This window comes from Anarrhichthys ocellatus, unplaced genomic scaffold, assembly GCF_004355925.1.
Source record: "Anarrhichthys ocellatus isolate YVR2014 unplaced genomic scaffold, GSC_Weel_1.0 scaffold156, whole genome shotgun sequence".
NCBI classification, from domain to species: Eukaryota; Metazoa; Chordata; class Actinopteri; order Perciformes; family Anarhichadidae; genus Anarrhichthys; species Anarrhichthys ocellatus.
In genome coordinates, this window is record NW_022280186.1 from 318,628 (window position 1) to 339,804 (window position 21,177).

At 41.4% G+C, this 21,177-nt stretch overlaps 1 protein-coding gene across 2 annotated transcripts in view; it reads left to right on the top strand.

Moving 5' to 3' along the window:
* Positions 1-912: 912 nt before the first annotated feature.
* The window catches only part of LOC116400222 (cytosolic phospholipase A2 beta-like), a 43,824-nt gene continuing 23,559 nt past the window's right edge, over positions 913-21,177 (top strand). The window contains exons 1-6 of one of the 2 annotated variants that reach the window (XM_031877942.1): positions 913-1,134; positions 6,111-6,221; positions 13,340-13,482; positions 14,744-14,930; positions 15,031-15,136; positions 15,336-15,476. In XM_031877942.1, coding sequence (XP_031733802.1) covers positions 1,021-1,134; positions 6,111-6,221; positions 13,340-13,482; positions 14,744-14,930; positions 15,031-15,136; positions 15,336-15,476 — 802 coding nt within the window. In that variant the 5' untranslated portion in view covers positions 913-1,020. The remainder of the gene's footprint in view (positions 1,135-6,110; positions 6,222-13,339; positions 13,483-14,743; positions 14,931-15,030; positions 15,137-15,335; positions 15,477-21,177) is intronic. The other variant, XM_031877943.1, reaches the window with a different exon arrangement.

Consider the following 21,177-nt stretch of genomic DNA (forward strand, 5'->3'; position numbering starts at 1 on the left):
TTTAACAAACAAAAAAAAAGAAGTAGATATGTTTGCAGTTTAAGGTGTATATTTAAATTGCATCTATTACACACATGAAGATAAAGTTATGAACACCGGCTGAATATCTATTATCAGAATCATTATAACTGTATAACTGCTACTGTGTAAAGGGAATACTGCTGTTAAAAATAACCTTATTTGTTTAAAGTGTTTGCAAACCAAATGTTGTTGCACTTTTGTTCATATAGCAGTACTTTCAAGATAAAAGTGCGCAATACACCACTTTTGAATTCATTATTGAACTTTGCCATAACAATGCAATTAATCGCAAAAAAATCCATGCAATTATTCGTGATTAAATATTTTAATCATTGCCCAGCACTAAATAATATATAATAATATATCAGTGACAGCTGCCTTTTTCTGTGGAATGAGTATTTTTACTTTTGATACTTTAAGTGAATTTTGACTTTTACTTTAAACACATTACTTTAGCAACACATTTTTCAAGTTGTATACTTTCACTTATGTAAAGGATCTGATTACTTCTTCCACCACGGACTTTTACAGTCTTTTTTATGTAAGTCAGTTTCACAATCTGTCAAACAAAGCCAGACAGTGCTGTGAGCAAGATTTCAATCTGCACAGGGAATCCCCATGGATTAATTGCGTGCTGATTCCATGTTATTAATTAGTCATCAGGACTACAGTAAGCCACAAAACTGAGTACAAGCCTATCAGAGCCCCCCCACACCCTGTAGAGATAGAGTCCTTGTTTTCCAGCCTCTCCATCTTGACATCTGGAGGTATTGAGAAATCCTTCCATCAAAAGCCAACACATGGTACGAATCAACAATGTTGTGTGTGAGAGAGAGAGAGAGTTAAGGTCTATCGGATTGCTTGTTTGATTTGTTTCTGGATTTACTCTGGCCCATTTGTGTCTCTGTGCTCCTTTGTCTGCCAATATATGACTGGATCCTGAGCAAACATCGATTGAGGAAGAAGCTTAACACTGACGGTTATTTCCACCACCCAAACATGCAGACTGGAAATACAAGTTTTTCAGTCACAGTGATTTGCTTCTGGCTTTGTATTGCAGTAGCCCGAGCAAAAGCAATGGACAACATGGAGGGGAATACAGCCACTTCTGAGGTGAGGGATGCATGTCAAAGGATTTAGGTTGTATGATGTATATAATCAACTGTCTATCACATGTTATATACAAGGAAATTGCACCATATATCAGGTTCCCCTACCCTGATAGCATGTGTGTAGTTTTTGTCCATGGGTACTACAGGGGTATACTGACAAAAAGACAAAAAGTAATCATTTGGCTGGTATTTGGATATACACATCTTGACTGTTGTGGCAACAATAAGTGGCATTTATTGTTAGTGCAACATATTAAAAAGTGCATTTGCATGTAAGTTCAATATGTCAAAAAAAAACAACTTAAGCAGACGCTGTATTATAGTCAGTATTTTGTAGCAGCACAATAACACATTAAAGTATTGTCCCATGATAGTGTAAAACATTTCAATGTTTGAGGCAGATTCAGCTCTGGCTTGAGATGCATTTCAATTTGGTCTCTTCAAGAAATACATACATTATTGAAATATTTTACACTTTTTCATATATAGGGCCCGAGCACCGACGTAGTCGGAGCGGAGGACCTATTGTTATTCTGATGTTTATTATTATTATTCGGGCCCGAGCACCGACATAGTCAGAGCGGAGGACCTATTGTTATTCTAATGTTTATTATTATTAGGGGTCGAGCACCGACGAAGTCGGGCGAAGGCCCTATTGTAATTAAAAGAATTATTATTATTATTCCGTTGCCTCTAAAATCGCATTTTTCAGGGCTTTATCATACTCAAAAACTCCCCAAATTTAGCAGGCGTATCAGGACTGCGTTAAAATTTGAGGTTTTATGGGTCGCATGTTCATGTATGACAAAATGGCTCACTAGCGCCCCCTACAGTTTCACAGGCCACGGCCATCACCCAACATGTCCGATTAACGTGAAATTTGACATACATATTCAGCTCCATCTGCTCTACAATCAACGCTCTATCACTTTGAAACTCCGCCCATTCAGATTTCCACCATTTAAACTTTTGTGAAAAACACATTTTTGCAAACTGCTCCTAAACGCTGTGTCCGATTGCTACCAAAGTTGATGTGGATCATTATTGAATCGATGTCATCAAAACCCCCTCAAAATCGTATTGATAACTTATCGTGTTAAGAAGATATGGACCAATGAACTTATAAGGGGCGTGGCCCTGTACATCAATCAACCTAACTTTAAAACCATTGTGCCTATCATCATGAAATTTGAGACAAATGTCCACATTGCAGCCTGTAATATACCCTCACATTTTCATTCCCTTCAGCCACTAGGGGGCGCTACAGTAGTTAGCTCTTTTTGGCCATTTTTCCCCATTTTCAGGCTTTGTATTTTCACAAAGTCTACAGCCTACAGTATTTATGCGATCGCCTTCAAATTTGGTCAGCACGATCTTAAGACTTTTATAATGAAAAATTATCAAAATCATGAGTTTTCATGCAACAACCTTGGCGTGGCATCCATTTTGTGCAATTTTTCATGAAAATTTAAGTTGTTGTAACTCCAGGGTACATTGTCAAATCTGCCCAAAATGTCTTATGCAGGATGCTAGTTCAGGCCTGAAAACATTCCAATGCCTCAATTTTGACATAGTCATAGCGCTTTCTTCGCCATGAAAAAGCAAGCAGATTTTTCTGTGACTTGGGATACTCAAAAACTCATGGAAATTTGTACTTTGTCGTAGGTGATGAAATTAAAGATCTCATGAGGATTTTTGGCTTGGTCGTTATAAATTGTCTCGATAGCGCCCCCTGCAGATTTTCCACAAAGCAGCCCAAGCACCACGTTTAACCTAAACCTTAAATTTGGTCGGTACATGTATCATATGGAGACTTTAAAAAAAGTCTCTTGGGACCATGCTCTAAAATCAACCAAAAGTTGGCCATTTTGATTTTTGTGTGAATTTTCCCTTGATTTCTAGTCGCTATACTTTAACGAACTCCTCCTAGGGACTTTATCAGAGCCACTTCAAATTTGGACAGTACAATCCAAAGACCTTTGTGATTAAAAGTTATCAAAAGCTTTACGTTCAATGAAATAGCGTAGCCGTGGCGTATCGGTCATTTTATGCAACTCCCATTAAACTACGTTTTCAGGCTTTGTATTTCAACAAACCCCTCCAACAGAGTTTATACGATCAACATCAAATTTGGACAGGATGATTTAAAGGATGAGGAAAATTTTCATCGTTGCCCAGCACTAATATATACATATAAATTATATTCAAGAAGTCTAGTAGTAGTAACGTCTCTGTGTAATCAACAACTGTCAAATCAAATAAAGAAAGTACACATCAATTATATTTGAACAATTATTATTCTCAGTTTTCAAATTTAACTGGATGGATTATAAATACATAGAAATACATAAATAAATGTTCTTCTCATTTTAAGTGCAATAAGGGCTGGATTAAAGAATAACTGACATAACAGAAAGCTTTTGAAAAAATGTGCATCTTAAGATAAATTAATTCATTTTAGAGAAATGTATTTCACTGAATTGTCTGCAGCTTTAAATTCACTTAATTCAGTGTGAATTGATGTCAATCAAAAAAGCCACAATATTATATTTTTTCATCTAACAAGATAAATCAGTGAGCATGGACTTTATCTGTGGTTATTAAACCACTTGTTTCAGCTCTATTCTCTCTGTTTACATCATTGTTGGACAGTGAATTACTGTGTTAGGATTCTGATCATATTGGGCTCTTAGGTTTATTTTCTGTGTCTTCATTTCAGATGTGAGTGGGTACGTTTGTTCAAAAGAGTTGTGCTTTGCCTCGTAGTCCGCTTCATTTGCCGCTTTTATCAATAGTTTCTGGACATATGAGACATGCTGGTTTTAACTGCTTGTGGGAAGAATTAACATATAAGAGTCTGTTCATTCTTGCTTATAAATTCTGTTCTCTCTGAACACGTTTCTCTTTTTGGAGAACGTCTTGTGAGATAAATTCTCTGATCAACGTAATAGTCCTGCTCTGATATATATATTTCCTCGTCTCTCCCCCGTGTGTCACGGTGTGTGTAAATCTCACTCGAGTCAGGAAACTTGTCAGAATACCCATATTTGATTGGCTGAGCTGCATCACCTGATGTGATTTACAACGCATTGGTCGGTGTGTTTCCTGCACCGCTGAACAAGTGCCGTAACTGCTGAATAAGCTGCGCCAGATAAAGTATAAACTAGCTTTCTAATATGTAGATTTCCAAATTATCTATCGGTTTGAGATCCTGGGTCCAGATGCAACTACATCTGGGTCCGGATCTGGACCGCCAGTTGGGGACCCCTGCTCTAAACCATACTGTAAGTCTGCAATTTGTGTGAATTTTCCATTCATTTTTGACCATTTCTAGGCACTATACTTTAATGAACTCCTCCTAGGGAAATAATCAAATCAACTTCAAATTTGGTCAGAACAATCTAAAGACCTTTGTGATGAAAAGTTACTCAAAGCTTGTTGTTTCATGAAAAGCCATTGCTGTGGTGACGCATTCTTCGCCATGAAAAACAAATGTGTTTTTGAGGGGCTAAAAATACTCAAAACATAACCAAACTTGTCACACACATTTAAAATCCTGAATGTAGTTATCTAATTGATATCTAAGTGATTTTAATGCTTCAGAGTGGCAAGTCGGCTCGATAGAGCCCCCTACAATATTTTGACGATGCAGCCCTTGCAGTACGTTTCACCTAGATGTATAAAATTTGGTAAGCAGATGTATAACATGGAGACTTAAAAAAAAGGTCCATGCTCTAAAACCAACCGGAAGTCAGCCATTTGGAATTTTGTATGAATACCTCATGTTTTCTTTCCATTTCCAGGTGCTGTACCTTAACGAACTCCTCCTAGGGAATTAATCAGATCAACTTAGGTCTTTAGAGATTGTTCTGACCAAATTCTTTGTGATTAAAAGTTACTAAAAGCTTGAGGTTTCATTGAACAACATGGACTTGGTGTGGCGGCCATTTTACATGGTTCGCCATCAAGCTGTTGTAACTCAACTGTAGTTTGTCAAAACTGTCCCAAACTTGACATGCTTGATTACTGTCATGATTTTAGGACTCCTGCATGCCAATATTAACTCAGTCATAGCGCCACCTACTGGCAACCACAGACGAAAGCAGGATTCTATAATTACAGCGGCCCAAACACTGAACTTATTGAAAGGGTTTGTCGGCACACCATGAGATAAAGACTTATCTGATCCAAATATGTGTAAACTAAGATGCTTGGAGAGCAAAAGTTAGATAACAGTGGTTCTCAAACCATGTCAGTGGGCATTAGTATAAATCATCTGTCCAGAGCTTCTTCATGAGAATCAGGTTAAATGTTACAATGAATGCTTTACACTACAATCTAAAGTTACAGAAGAGCTTAAAATGAAAACAGTGTTAAATTAAAGTGTTCAAGTAAAAGCAAATGGCACTACTGTTCTGTTAACTTTCATGTAAGTCCAAATACAATCAGCAGGACACTGCAGGGAGTTGAACCCCATCCCAGTAAACTGAAAGTCTGTTATGTTACAAACACTAAAGCGCATTCACACACATTCATTTTCTTAATGATCTTAACAGGCTTACGTTTATGATTGTATCGGAGGTACACTCAAAATATTTGAGGCTTAAGACCTGGCAACATGATCTTGCTACGCTGCTGGTCTACACAGGAAATATCATCTAACTCGTGCACGCAGTGTATGATGGTCACAGAAATGCATGGCCGCGTCAACCAGAGTCCTGCCAGTATCCTCGACGTGCGTGAAGTTGCGAGGGCCCGATCAATGCTGCTTGCAGCTTTAATTTTTATTGATTCACTGTTAAGTATTTCATTATATTTCAATATCTGTACTTTGTGGTCTGATTGTATATGATGTTATTAAGCTTAATTGTTTTATGTTGATTTTTGCAAGTGAAGTTTTGAAAAGTGCCTTGTATATAATATATATTAGTATTATTTTTTGTTTTGTCTAATTCAGCTGACTTTGATCATTTCCAGAAACCCATCCGTAGGTCCATATCTCTGTGTACTGGTGAACAGGAGTATGTTCACAAGAGGAAACAAGTAGTTCTGGAGTCACTTATTAGCCTGGGAATCAACTGTACTGCAGTAAGAAAGACAATTTATTTTTGTCTCTGTCCCTTTCTCTTTCCTTTGTTTCCTTCATCAAAGAGAAAAGTTATTTTTCTTTGGGAATGTGTCTTGTTTGCACAGATGTTCTCCTGCACATGTTTATAATGTGATGAATATATCTTTTTCCTGCATGACTCTGAGCACCGTAGACATTTATCACAGAGTAGTCTCTAGTACATCCTCAAGTCATGTGATTTAGCTTTTTGACAGTACTAAATATTCTCTGTACTGCTAAATCTGTGTTGTTAGGTAACAGGTACTGCGGCGAGTGATCTAGAAGGATATTATAAGTGGTAAGATATGTAACATTCTTATACCCCTGTTCTAGAGGGTGCTGTAGGAATGACGTATTTTTGTAGCCTCGGAAGTTAGCATTGTACTAGTTCCCTTGAGAAAACAATAGATTTTTCCATTCGATTTTGGATTATTGCGAAAAATAGGCTCTGTGGCAGACAAAAATGTATGAATCTTACACGTTTTGTTCAGCAAGATAATCATTGCAAATTAAAACTACTTTTTTAATTTTTGAAGCGTGAATGCAGTCAGTAGAAGTAAAATCCTAACTTTTGGCTATAAACAAACTACCCCACTGTCGCATATATATACATTGAGGCTCTAAAGACTGACTAGTCAGCATGATGACATTTTGGACTCTCATTTAGCCACTTATTAGCAGATGCTTTTTTAATCCACATAACAAATTCAAAATTCACAACAGGTGTAGGGGAAAGTCGGAAGGAAAGATTAGTAAATTAAAATGTAACATGGGATAAAAGTACATTTTGACGACAGTAACGTGCCGATTTTCTGAGCATATATGAGTGATATATGCTTAACTACGTCACCACGTACAGCAGACATCGCTTACCAGAAACACAAAAAAAATCATGTGGATTCGTCATACTGTCACTGTTGTTTTACCCGGAAAGCCGTTTTGGACGACGAAAAGTAAATTAACTCAAGAGGCGTATTACAGAGCCTGATCCTGGCTCTGACCTTTCCTTGTCATACGCAAGCAGACAGTTGCTGTCGGGTGGACCATGACCAATGGTTTCTGGACCATGAGAGTCGACCCAGCTGACCAATGCAAGCTGGCCCTCTCCTTCTGTAACTGGCAGTACCTGGCAGTACACCTGGAACCACTGTCCATTTGGGTAATGTCCATCAAACTCTCCATCAAAGTTTGCACGCAGAAAATGTATCTTCATGGATGACATCCTCATGAGAGGTTGAACCTTTGAGGGACACCTGACCTGGATCAGTCACATGCTCAACCAGCTACGTTCTGCCATCATTGCTCCTTGGCACAACATCGTCCATCCCTCCTCACCCAGTAGTTCCAGCCACACATCATCTGCACCGAATCCACTTTGAGGCCGTAGCCATCCCTGTCTCTCACAAGAAAGGCGCTTTTCCAGATGGTCAGTGTCCCGATGCTATACCCACCATGCAAAATAAATGCAAAGTTGATTGGTGTCTCATGGATGTGTAAATAGACAATTGTTTGCTAAGACATCAGTCAAGATGGTGCCGCGGTTGGCTGCCTCTGCATGTTGGTGCGCATTGTTTTGTGTTGTTTTTGTTGTTTATTCAGTTTTCTGCTGTGATACACGGAGCTCTTTCACCAGAGATGAGCTCGTAAACATCAGGGGAACAACTCAAGCGGACTTACTTCCAACTTTTCTTTTAACTTCTGTGGAATTACTGGACATTATCGTCAAAAGGTGTGCTCACCTTAACCCATGCAGTGAAGCGCCATAGGACAGGGAAACGGGCCGGTGCGGTCGTGCGTCTTTGCATACGTGGTTCTCGTACGCCGCTGCCGGGCATATTTCTCTCCAACGTTCGCTCACTGAGCAACAACCTGGATGAACTTCAGCTACTGGTGGGGAGAGACAGAGACTTTTCTTCATCCTCCATTTTGTGCTTCACTGAGATCTGTGGATCGATACCGGACTCTGCGCTCCAGCTGGCTGGCTTCCAGCTGTTCACAGAGGATCGCGACACGGAGCTCTCCGGCAAATCGAAGGGTGGAGGAATCTGTTTCTACTCCAACAGTGGCTGGTGCAACGATGTGACAGTGGTTCTGCAGCACTGTTCTCCTGATCTGGAATCTTTCATCATAGTGTAAACCCTTTTACTCCCCCCGTGAGTTCGCTTCATTCATACTGGTCGGTGTTTACATTCCGCCCCAGGCCAACGTGCAGGAGGCACAGCGTGCGTTCACAGACCAGATAATGTGTGCAGAGTGGACCAACCCGGAGTCTTTAGTTATTGTCCTTGGTGACTTTAAAAAAGAAAACCTCAGTCATGAACTCCCCAAATACAGACAGTTTATTCAATGCCCTACCAGAGAGGAGAACATTTTAGACCACTGTTACACCACAATCAGCGGGGCCTGTCACGCCATCCCTATGCTGCACTGGGTCACTCTGACTACGTCATGGTCCATCTGATTCCTGCATACAGGCAGAAATTAAAGCTCTGTAAACCTGTGGTGAGGAAATTCAAGCAGTGGACCAGTGAAGCTCTGGAGGATCTTCGGGCGTGCTTAGACTGTACAGACTGGGATGTTTTCAGGACTGCTACCAACAGTCTGGATGAGTACACAGAGGCTGTAACTTCATACATCAGCTTCTGTGAGGACAGCTGTGTTCCAACAAGCACCAGGTTAGTTACAACAATGACAAACCCTGGTTTACAGCAGAACTCAGACAGCTAAGGTTGCACAAGGAACAGGCATTTAGGAGTGGGGACAAGGACATGTATAAAGAGGCAAAATACAGGTTTAGTAAGACGGTGAGAGACGCTAAACGACTGTATTCTGAGAAACTGCAACACCAGCTCTCAGCAAGTGACTCTGCTTCTGTCTGGAGAGGTCTCAAACAGATCACCAACTACAAGCCAAAAACCCCCCACTCCATGAACGACCTATGCCTGGCAAATGAGCTGAACGAGTTCTACTGTCGTTTTGAAAGACAATTGGACAGTCTTGACTCCATCCCCCATGGCTCCATCAACCAGCTGCAGACCACCAGGTCCCCCTCCCCCAGCTCAGCAGGGGCCCATGCCTCTCACCCATCCCAGTCCCAGAACCACAAACCGCTTTATCGCTAATAATCATAAAGCTCCTCACCTTTACGCTGTTTTCATGAAGACAAAGGCATAATTTCCCAGTTCTGGAGCTAAAAAAATGGTTCTACGTATATCCTGTGTGACTGTTTCCGTGATGACAGGGGGCTTTTATAAGGCAGGGTACGAGGGGGGGACGATTTGACTTTCGGCGTATCAGATTTTACGCTTCGCGAGGGACGGCGCGGTTTTGATTCTTACTCGCTAACGATTCTGTCAATCAATACCACATTGTCCCAGCTCAATTCTCCAGGCTCTGACGTGTCGAAGGAGGGTTCATTGACTGAAATCGACCAATGGGCTGCTGAGTTAGGTCTACATAGACACAGATAAACTGCAGGCAGACAGGAATGGATCCATGGATCACAGACACAAACAGGCTCAGATAGGATTCTAGCTCTCAAAATGAAGCCAAACTGCTGTATTTGGATAGACTATTAGTGATATAACAAGTGAAATATATAGTTATATAGTATAGAAAATTACAATGGAACAGCTGGTTCCAAAATGACAATTTGGGTGACCTCGTCTGATCTCTCTGTACTAAAACCTCTAATTTTGTTCTGCTTCACTTTATCAAAGTCACACTTTGCACAGAGACTGTTCACATATTGTTATATGATTTGGGGGTGGTTTTAGACTTGCAGCTGTAACATTCCAAAGAAATAATAACAATAAAAGTGCTTTTTTTTCAGGCGAACCTGAAACTTTTCAATTTGAGCTGTGTGCCATCTTCATTTACTCTCAACCAGTAACATATACACTGATATTTACACATCTAAACAAATCTCACAAGTGTTACCTTTATCATAACATCAAAATTATTCAAATAGACCTTGTAGTTCCAGAAATACACTCTTTTTAGTATGGGTATGCAATTTTAAAGCAGAGGCTTAAAATTAGGGCTAGGGCCCAAGAGGAAAAACAGAACCCCCGCAAAGCAGCCGGCCCAGACTGTGTCTCCCCCTCCACCCTGAAGCATTGTGCTGATCAGCTGTCTCCGGTGTTTACAGACATCTTCAACACCTCCCTGGAGACATGCCACGTACCAGCCTACTTCCAAGGCCTCCACCATCATCCCCGTCCCCCCAAAAAAAGGATCACAGGACTTAATGACTACAGGCCCGTCGCCCTGACCTCTGTGGTTATGAAGTCTTTTGAGCGCCTTGTCCTGTCCCACCTAAAACCCCTCACCGACCCTCTGCTGGACCCCCTGCAGTTCGCCTACAGAGCCAACAGGTCTGTAGATGATGCAGTCAACATGGCCCTTCATTTCATCCTCCAGCATCTGGACTCCTCAGGAACCTACACCAGGATCCTGTTTGTGGACTTCAGCTCTGCCTTTAACAACATCATCCCGTCTGTGCTGCATGACAAGCTCTCCCAGCTGCACGTGCCCTACTTCACCTGCAAGTGGATCACAGACTTCCTGTCTGACAGGAAGCAGCGCGTGAAGCTGGGAAAACATGTCTCAGCCTCCCGGACCATCAGCACCAGTTTCCTTCAAGGCTGCGTTCTTTCCCCTCTTCTCTTCTCCCTCTACACCAGTGATTCTCAGTGATTCTCAACTGTCCCGTTTTCAGTGGGTCGCGATCCTTTGCCTGACAAAAAAAAAAAAAATGTGATTTTATTTTGAAGGGCATTTTTTATGCAGCGGAATTATTCCAGCATTTACGGCACTTGTTCAGCAAATTATATATAATTTGGGTATTTTTATTCAAGAAGTCTAGTAGTAACGTCTCTGTGTAGTCAACAACTGTCAAATCAAATAAAGAAAGTACACCAATTATATTTATATATATATAATTTGGGTCGTGGGTCACGGCTTGTCATTAAGGGGTGATGGTGGGTTCCGCAGCCAGACCAGTTGAGAACCACTGCTCTACACCAACAGCTGCACCTCCAGTCACCAGTCCGTCAAGCTCCTGAAGTTCACGGATGACATCACCCTCATTGGACTCATCTCTGGTGGGGATGAGTCCGCCTACAGGTGGGAGACTGACCATCTGGTGACCTGGTTCGGTCTGAACAACCTAGAGCTCAACACTGTAAAGACAGTAGAGATGGTTGTGGATTTCCGGAAGAATGCAGCCATACCTACCCCTATCACCCTGTGTGACTCCCCCGTCGACGCTGTGGAGTCCTTCAGTTTCCTGGGCTCCATCATATCCCAGGACCTCAAGTGGGAGCTTAACATCAGCTCCATCACAAAGAAGGCTCAGCAGAGGATGTACTTCCTGAGGCAGCTGAAGAAATTTAACCTGCCAAAGACAATGATGGTGCACTTCTACACAGCCATCGTTGAGTCCATCCTCTACTCCTGCAGCCACAGCCAAGGACAAGGGCACATCATTCGCTCTGTCGAGAGGGTGATTGGCTGCTGTCTGCCGTCCCTCCAAGACTTGTTCACTTCAAGGACTCTGAAGCGAGCAAGAAAGATTGTAGCCGACCCCTCTCACCCTAGACACAAACTGTTCGTGCCCCTTCCATCTGGCAGGAGGCTGTGGTCCATCAGGACCAACACCTCACGCCACATGAACAGTTTTTTCCCGTCTTCAGTTGGGCTCATCAACAAAGCCCAGGACCCCCACTGACTCTGTCATCCCCAGGACAATTTCCTACTGGTCACACACCTGCACATCCCTGTTTCTTATTTAAATACACTCGACACTTTTACATTACACTTACATCTCACTTGTTTATAGTCCTGTTATGTTTGTCTCTGCACTTTATTTTATATTTTACTGTAAATTTTAATATGCTTCTACTTTTGCACTGTGTTGATTATTGATTGTTTAATGTTATGCACGACCCGCCATGTCAAATTCCTTGTATGTGTATGGGGCATCCTGCTGGAGTTAAGAACCAGATTCCGGCAACTGGAGTTCAGTACCAGATTAAGGCAACTGCAACTCAGCTAGGGCATGAACGAGGGCGACCGACTGGTGAAACCACACTGGAGGTCGACCACAGAGACCACTTTGGAGGAAAGCCACGGTAGCGATACCCCACTGGAACATGGAGGCGGAACCACACAGGAACACATACACAGAGACTTGGGGCCAGGTCCGGCAACTGATAATAAGGCTGGACCAGTGGAGTGCCCGGCAGGAACAGGCAATCCTTCCACTGTCAGGTTGAGAGTTTATTAGCCATGGCTTTTTGATCACCTCACTGCGTGCCATGGGCAGAGAAGAATCTCCATACACCAGGAGCTCTCCTCCAATTCCCACACATGCACACCAGAGAATAAAATTTGTCATATAGTTCCTCAAAAAGAATGTTTGCTGGGTCCAGCAAGTGCAATTTTAGACCACAATACAGATTAAGAATTGAGTAATACAATGATTAAATGGAGTAATTTACTGTAACTGGAAGACCAAAAACAATCAATCAATCAACAATAATCAAAAATGCTCAACACTGGGGAAAACTATACACAAAGAACAGGGCAAGAACGTAGACACCAGCAGATAAGGCAGATTGACTGACTGTGAAACAGGGAAACAGACTAAATGCACAAGACGCTAATCAACTAATGAAACATAGGTGTGGTAGAAAACAGAGAAAGGCAGGAAGTAAAACCAAACATGGCACATGAGGGAAGTAACTCAAAATAAAATAGGGAATTAAACTATCACAAAAACGTTAATGTTTATGGTTGGCTTTTTACACCCTAAGCCATAGGGGCACCCCAGCCATATTATTTTAATAAGGTTTTAGTCTGACAGACAGCAGAGAGAAAAAAGTTTAAACAGCTCACATAAGAGTACATCAATACATTCTATTGTTTCAATGCATGTCTAAAAGAATGCAGAGCTAATACAACAGCAACTACTAATAACTTCATAAATAACCCTTACAATGGAGTTTGTAAAATAGGACATCATCTTATAATTGACTTTACAATGCATTGGCTTAGCAGCTATCAAATTAACCAGCTCTCCTTTGTTTCCAACAAGGATTCGGTTCCCCACATCACTCTGTTGGCATCTGGTGGGGGTCAGAGGGCAGCTGTGGGTCTGGTGGGTTCCCTCTATCAGATGGAAAAGGAAGGTCTGCTGGACAGTTTGCTCTACCTGGGAGGAGTTTCTGGGTCAACATGGTAACAATATTCACACTTAAACACACATTTGTGTATGAATGAGAACTGAACAGATTGACAGACCAACACACAAAACAACAAACAATTGGATTAAATTCAGAGATCTATTTTACAGCATTTCAGTGAAAAACAGAGGTGACTCGAGTAGAGAGGAGTATGACATGCGATACTCAAGACTTAAGATCTTACTGGTACATGGAATGCTAATGTAACCTCTGTGAGATGTCTCCTGGCTAAATTAATCTTATGAAGCTGGTCAGGCTTGTGGTAACAGCAGGATTATTCCACATCTGCATTTATGACAAAGGACAACAGTAGAATGGTCATCATTTGTGGACAACAGTGCATGCTCTGTCTAGAAAGACGGCATCACGTTAGTGTTAGCTAGCTATACCGGAGACATTTCTACTGGCAATAAAACACATACAAATCATATAGTTAGCTTCAAGAAAACATGACGAATATAATCTAAGACAAATAATATCCAAACAAATAAAGCCAGCTCAACTGTTATGTACTTTTAAAGTTAGTTGATATTATATTGTCCACAGACACGTTACCTAGTAGCGAATCCTCTGTTGCTTTGAGGATTACCCATAGTCCTTTGCAGTTTGTATGCTAAAACATAACTAGTTATCAAGCAGTGCATTTCCATTAACACAACCAATAATATAGTTTGGAAACTGCTCCTCGAAAAGGTCAGTTTAGTTAGTTTTAGGCAAAACTACTTTGTTAGGTTGAGGCACCTAAACGACTTGATTAGGTTGAAAACATGGTTTGGGCTAAAATAAGCATTTGAATCCGAGAAGTTATCTCAGGGTGCATGTTGTGTAGCAATGTGGGCGTGTCGTTCAGTAAAGTGGGCGTGTTGTGTAGCCTGCCAGACTGCAAAGAGAACCTTTTTGAAGCATCGGTTCATGTGTGCAAGTAGTAACCAGCCAGGGCAGGAAGGCCCACTAAAGCCAGTTGATTGCCCTTCAAAGAAGGGCAAAAGAGATACAAATAAAAGCATGCACACACACAAAACATGATCGTAAACATGGCTGCTCTTGGTTTCTATAGCATAGAGAGGATGGCCACATGGAATTTAGCCAGGGGTTGAGTTTTACATCCATTAATAATGTTTGCTTCTCTACCTGGTTTTGCTTTTGGACTGATAAAATAAGAGCTTAGTTAATGCAATAGTTCAATACAGAAAAAAAGCTAAATTTTTTTCCCCATGACAATTCATCTTGACCAATGTACTTGTCTCCTCTAATAGGTCCATGTCCTCCATCTACAGTGACCCACAGTGGAGCAGCAGCATGGACACAGCCGTGTCCAGGCTGTCAGGTCCTGGGGTTGAGCTGGAGGCAGCTATGGCCTGGTTGGGTGAGAGGGCAAATGAAGAGCACTTCTGTCTCACTGATATCTGGGGGGTCTTGACCTCTGCTGGGATCATGAAACAGGTACCAGGGCAAACACGCACACTTTTACTCATATGTCCCATTTTAAAATGCATCACACTCCGTTATGAAGGTAGTCCTTAAAAACATTGTGTTTCATCAGATGGACCTACGGCATCTTTCAGATGAGGCCAGCAGAAATGTCACCAACCCTTACCCCATCTACGGTGCCATAGAGAAGCACTGCTTCTCATCTGGTCCTATAGAAGGTACACATTCATATGCATGGGTCACATTAGGACCTTAGTGAGTTATTAGCCCTTTTCACACAGCCTGTTGAAACCGGGACTGTTGGACCATTCACTTCGTGAAATGGTGAGAGCGGATCTTCTTCATGGCTGTATTACAGAATCTCAATGTGAAAGGGGCTATTGACTTGCAAGTGTAAACAGACTTTCTGTCTCTCAGGAAAATGGTTCGAGGTGAGCCCTCACGAGGCTGGTTTCACAGAGTTGGGTTTCTTCATCGAAACGTCTCTCCTGGGCAGCAAATTCGAGAGTGGAGAGCTTTTGGAGCAAATGCCGGAGATGGATATGGTCAAACTACAAGGTCAGAATCAGAGTCACCGTTATTGGCCAGGATTGTGTGCACATATAAGGACAGTTCACTTTGACAGCTCCCTGATGTTCTTACACAGAAATAGACACAACTAGGAGCAAGGACAACAAATCTGGACAAAGGTAAATAGAATAGGACTTATGTATACTAGTAAAAAAATTGGTCTTTTGATTGATATTGTATGAAAACACCAATATGTCTATATATAGATGTCTATATACACACAACTCAAGTATTCTGTAAGTTGTAAACAATACAAAGTGCATATGTGGCAGGGGCAACGCCACCTGGGGAATTGCACCCCAAGGATTACGGACATATGAACCTTAAATATATAATATAAAAAGTGATGAGGCACACAGATTTGTGACAAATGTTTTGTAAAATGAACCAACGGTTTTATGTAAGGAATCAAAAAAAAATTACTGCAACCAATAAGGTAATAAAAGCAATTCTTTATTATGATCTTACTTTCTAAAAGCTCTAAAGGCTACACTATACTTAATATTTTTTAATGTCCTGTCAAACATAAACTAAACAAAACTGGGATCTAAGTTGAGGCCACTAGTGGGTAGGCAGACTACACCGAGTGCCCAGGTGTGCTACCGCCTACTCACATCAGGTGCAACACAGAAATAACAGGGCTCACCATGCTGCAAAATACTACAATTTAATGTTGCGACTCTACTCACCAGATATTAGATAAATCTCGGGACATGGGCCTTATGCAAGAACCACTCGTACAGTGGTTCTTAAGTTAATAATATATATCCTTTTAAACTCTAGCCCTATTTGTAGGCCTCTGCTCGAAAATGGCATACCCATACTAAAGAGACCACCATTCTGTAACTACAAGGTCTATTTTAATAAGTTTTGATGCTATAATTCAGATAACACTTGTGAGATTGTTCAGATGGGTAAATATTGTGTATATGTTGCTGGTTAATATAGTGCATGAAGATATTACACAGCTCAAATTGAAAATATTCAGGTTCGCCTGAAGAAAAAGCACTTTTATTGATATTATGTTTTTGAAATAATGCAGCTGGCAGCCTAAAAACTCTCCCAAATCATAGCACAACCGATCAGTAGTCCTAGAATAACGTTTGGCTGGGATAAAGTGAAGAATAAGAAAGTTATAGAGGCTTTTAGTACAGAGAGGTAATGCGAGGTCGTCATTTTGGAACCAGCTGTTGCAGCTCTTACATTGTACTTTTATATACTATATAACTATATATAGTTCACTTTTTTTAATCACTCATATTATTCAATACATCCAAATACAGCCGTTTGGAATCACTTTGAGAGCCAGGGTCCTCTCAGAACCAGTTTGTGGCTCTCATCCATAGGATTTTCTCAGTTGCTGTGTGTGTATGGGGCTGTAGCTCAGCCTATCATCGGTCGATTTCAGTCAATGAGCCCACCTTCAACGCGTCAGAGTCTTAGGAAGGCGGGCGTCGAAGCCGGGTGTTGATTGACAGAATTTTCAGCGAGTAAAGATGCAAAGAGTGCCGCGCATCCCCGAGCGTAAAATTCCATTTGCCAAAAGTCTGACCACCCACCCCCAGGATCCCACAAGTTAGATTGACCCCCCTTCTACAGGAAACAGATGAGAAACAGACAGGATGCAGTTGTCAACAATGATTCTAGCTTTGAACCGGATAATTTTCGCCGTTATTTTTGTGAAATCTTCATAAAGGTAAGCAGATGGCGATCATTTTTTCCGGTGACGGGAACTGTTGTGTTGCCGTTGTTGACTCACAGCTTTGTAGTGGTTCCACGGAGAGAAAAACTGAAGGCATTTATGGGTTCTGCGTCGAATGCTAATGCTAAGCGATGTATTGATTAGCTCGGTAGCCGTTAGTTCGTGGTTTTATGCCACATTTTCCAGTTGCTTATATTAGTAGTGTATAGTTGTGTTTGGAGTGTGTAAAAAGTGACTTATATGATAGTGTTGCCCATGCGTTGCTGTTTAATCCGGTATATGAAATGTACAAATGCACAATATTCGCTCTCAATGGGAGCCATTTTTGGACGATATTTGCAACCCCCCCTAAGCCCGAGAGCCCCCAAATTTGGGGGCGTCGAGTGCAAGAGTGGCTTGTACGAGTGATTAAGGAGCACTTGCTATTTAAATTATAATATTATATAACATTGGCTATTGACTACAATATCAATATGAACATCTCACACTGCAGAACAACTAAAAGTATGCACTAATTTGAGGTTAGTTTGTCTCTTAGAAGTGTAACGAGGCACGTCATAGCTAATTTACTTCTTTTGGATGCTGCAGCACGTCAGGCTCTTGAAAGAGAGCGTGTCTTTAGACAGTGTTCCTATATTGGCAGAGACAGATGAATGGTTCTCCACATGCATCATCCCAACACGTCAATTGTCATCACTTGTCATGGGGAACATCATCCGTTGAAATGCCTGACGGTGCAACATCATCTATTATGGCACATATTGTTTTATCCATTTCCCTGATGGAGACTTCACAGCACCCCTCCTGATGCAGTCATAGATGGCAATTTTAAGCAATTTTCATATGATCCATTTCTTCCTTATTTCACTGACACAACAACCCTCAGGTGACACGGCATTAAAAGTACTCGTTATTTGCTTTAGAAAATTCCACGTCTGAAGCTGTTAAAATTATAGACTTTCCTTTATGGGTCTCTGAAAGCAGGACTAAAATCTCCGAACTTGTAAAGTTCTTCCTTTTATTCTTTGGTGCCATTTTCATGAATGAACACTTCCGGACAAATGGGCAGTGGTGGGCCGTCAGGGCCAGCAAAGCCTTCTCTGCTGGCCTAAACAGAATCACAAAATTAGCTATTTTATAATTTAATAATTTTTCACAAATACACTAATTATGTATTCTAATTATTTTTCCTATTATCTTATGTTCTCATTGCACAGCTACTGTCTTCCTCAGTTGCTCTGCTTCCAGTGCAGCTTGTTTTAAGTAGAGCTTTTATCCAATCAGGTTTCACCTCTGTGTCTCTAGGTAAGAAGAGAGGCCCGAGGCCCTCTAGGTAGACTTTGCAGATTAAAGTATATGGGGACGATATTGTTGATTGTCATAGTGTTCAGATCTTTAGTTTGACATGTTGGGCGTATTCTTTGACATGCTAGAGCTACCGAGGTAGTCTACAAGTATGTCAGCATTAACCTGCGCGTGATTGGTCAGTGGGCTAGCGTGACTGTTTTGACGCTAAATCAGCTATCAGAAGCAGTGTTGCCAACTTGGCGACTTTCTCGCTAAATCTGGCGACTTTCCAAATCCTCTTGGCGACTTTTTTTGTCAAAAGCTACTTCCCTCTGATGTGAATAATATTTGAATGGCTCGTGCTCTTTAGTGTGCGGCGGAATATGTATTTTAGCGCCACAGAGTTGCTGGATTGATGTGTCATGCTTTGTTGTCATATGTGACTGGTTCTTTTGAGTTTGTTCTTGTTATTGTTTTGGACATTTGATTCTCAGTTTGGGGTTTTGTTTTCTTTAACAAAGTAAGAATTATGGTCTGGAGAAATGGGGATTGTGTGGCGATTGCTTTAGCCCTGTTTGAATCAGTAGGGAACAGCTTAACACTGCGGGGAGAGTTTGTAGCGTGTTGGTTTTCCTGCTAAGCTAGTTTAGCGTGCCTCCCAGAACACACACGCCTCACCAGGGTACAATGTTTTGTTTCCGGGGTCAGAGGGCCTTTCTCAATATGAGTACTTCTCTGTACTTGTGAACTCGTGGACTTGTGAAACGTCATCAGTCTCAGCCCAAGTACTGTTCCAATTCAAAGTTCACATCAAGCCAAGCCATGTCCAAATGCCCGGATGTGGCTCTGCCCATTTTACCTGGGATGTATCGGAGGTGACTTGGCTGTACTTGGGACAGCCAAATATCCCAGAATGCATTTTGCACCAGCAACAGGAAACAATGGCGGAGGAGAAATCACACAACTGGAAGTTGAAACTTTCGAAATACTACTGTTGTTAAGACACAGAGAGTAATTTTAGGATGTTTTTAGGTGAGAAGTTAGTTGTTTAAGGTTTAATATGAATACGTGTATTGTTACACCTCTAGAAACATATAATAACCGTAGCTGTGGTGTCATAATGAGGTTATTAGGAGGTGGTTCAACTGTAGAAGGACAGCACAGAGGCCCAGGTATAAAATGCACGGCCCGCCACTGCAAATGGGGCAGTGCTCATAGCCTTATATGGTATTATTGGGGCGTTCATTATGCTAATTTACTATTCTCATGAACGAGCACTCATTTATGCACAGGTGGCATGAATCACGTTTATGCTGGTCAGTTGTCTGAAGTTAAGAGCCCACTGTACGAGTGTGTTCTTGCATGAGGCCCATTGTGCTGATATTCCGACTAGAGGATGTAGAGGGCAAATGCATAATATTGTGTTCAGCAAAAAATATCAACTTGATGCATCAGGTCAGTGTTTTGAGAAAGGACACCTACCTTGTAAACTCCTATGGGCCTGAATTGAACACAATAGGCAAAGGTTTTGCTCAAGCTGCAATTGGGCGACTGCTACCATCATAACTCCATCTGATCATCCACAAAATGACTCAAATATCAAAACATGATCAATACTAAAGCAGCACCGAAAGTAACAACCCAGTCATTCCTTGAAACTGAGAAATGTCCTGTTCATCTTCAAAAGAAATTTGTTTTCAAAATTGCGAGAATTCCATCTCGCTCTTCTTGGGCTGAAGACTAGTCCTGCGATGCTAAATTGCCTTTCACAGGCCGCTGAGGCAGGTAGAGGTGTGTTCAGCTTCACAGACAGCTTGCGCACAGCTGGGAAGGATTCCCCTAATGCTAACACTAATGCTAACCCTAATGCTGCGCTCTCGCGGCTCCTGTCAATCCTATGGTGTGGTGGCTAGCTAACGTTAAGTTAGCTAACGTTAAGTTAGCTAACATTAGCCAACTAGTGCTGCAATGATTATAGCTAAGATGACTCAAATCAACAAAATCTCACAACTGTCAACACTTCCTCAGCTCACTAACTCGCTAGCGATCCACGGGTGTTGATCTTCGTCACCACCGTAGTTTGTTGCAGGACTAGCAGGTGCTTCCATTTCTGCTTCCATCATGAAATCAGTCATCGTAGAGTGGAATTCTACTCATGTAGTTGCTCGCTAGCTATATCATATAGCATCCTGGGCATCACTGGGAATCAAAACACCGCGGCTTTGAGAGCACTTGTTTGCAATTGCGCATTAACGTGATTAACCAACGATTTAACTTGCAAGCTAGGACCACTGATTCGCCAAACCTGCTTGCTTGCAGTCTGTGTTCCACCACAGTCCCCGATGTTGGTCTCATGATTCATTTTGTTTCTAAAGATAGATTTGATTTTGTAGCGAGTAACGAAGGTTTCAGGGGAAATGTATCGGAGTAAAAGTATCAGTTTTCAGTTTCTAAAAGTAAAAGTCAACAGAAATATAAATAGTAAAGTAAAGTACAGATATCCAAAAAAACGACTTAAGTACAGTAACGAAGTATTTCTACTTCGTTACTGTACACCACTGGAAAAAACAGGATAGTAGTGGCAGAGCGGTGACATCACTCAAAGTAAGTTTGAAAAGCAGGACTTTTACTGTGCTGTATTAATAGTTTTACTATTAATAGTTCATAGTTGGCCTACTTCTTCTACCACTGCCAAACAGT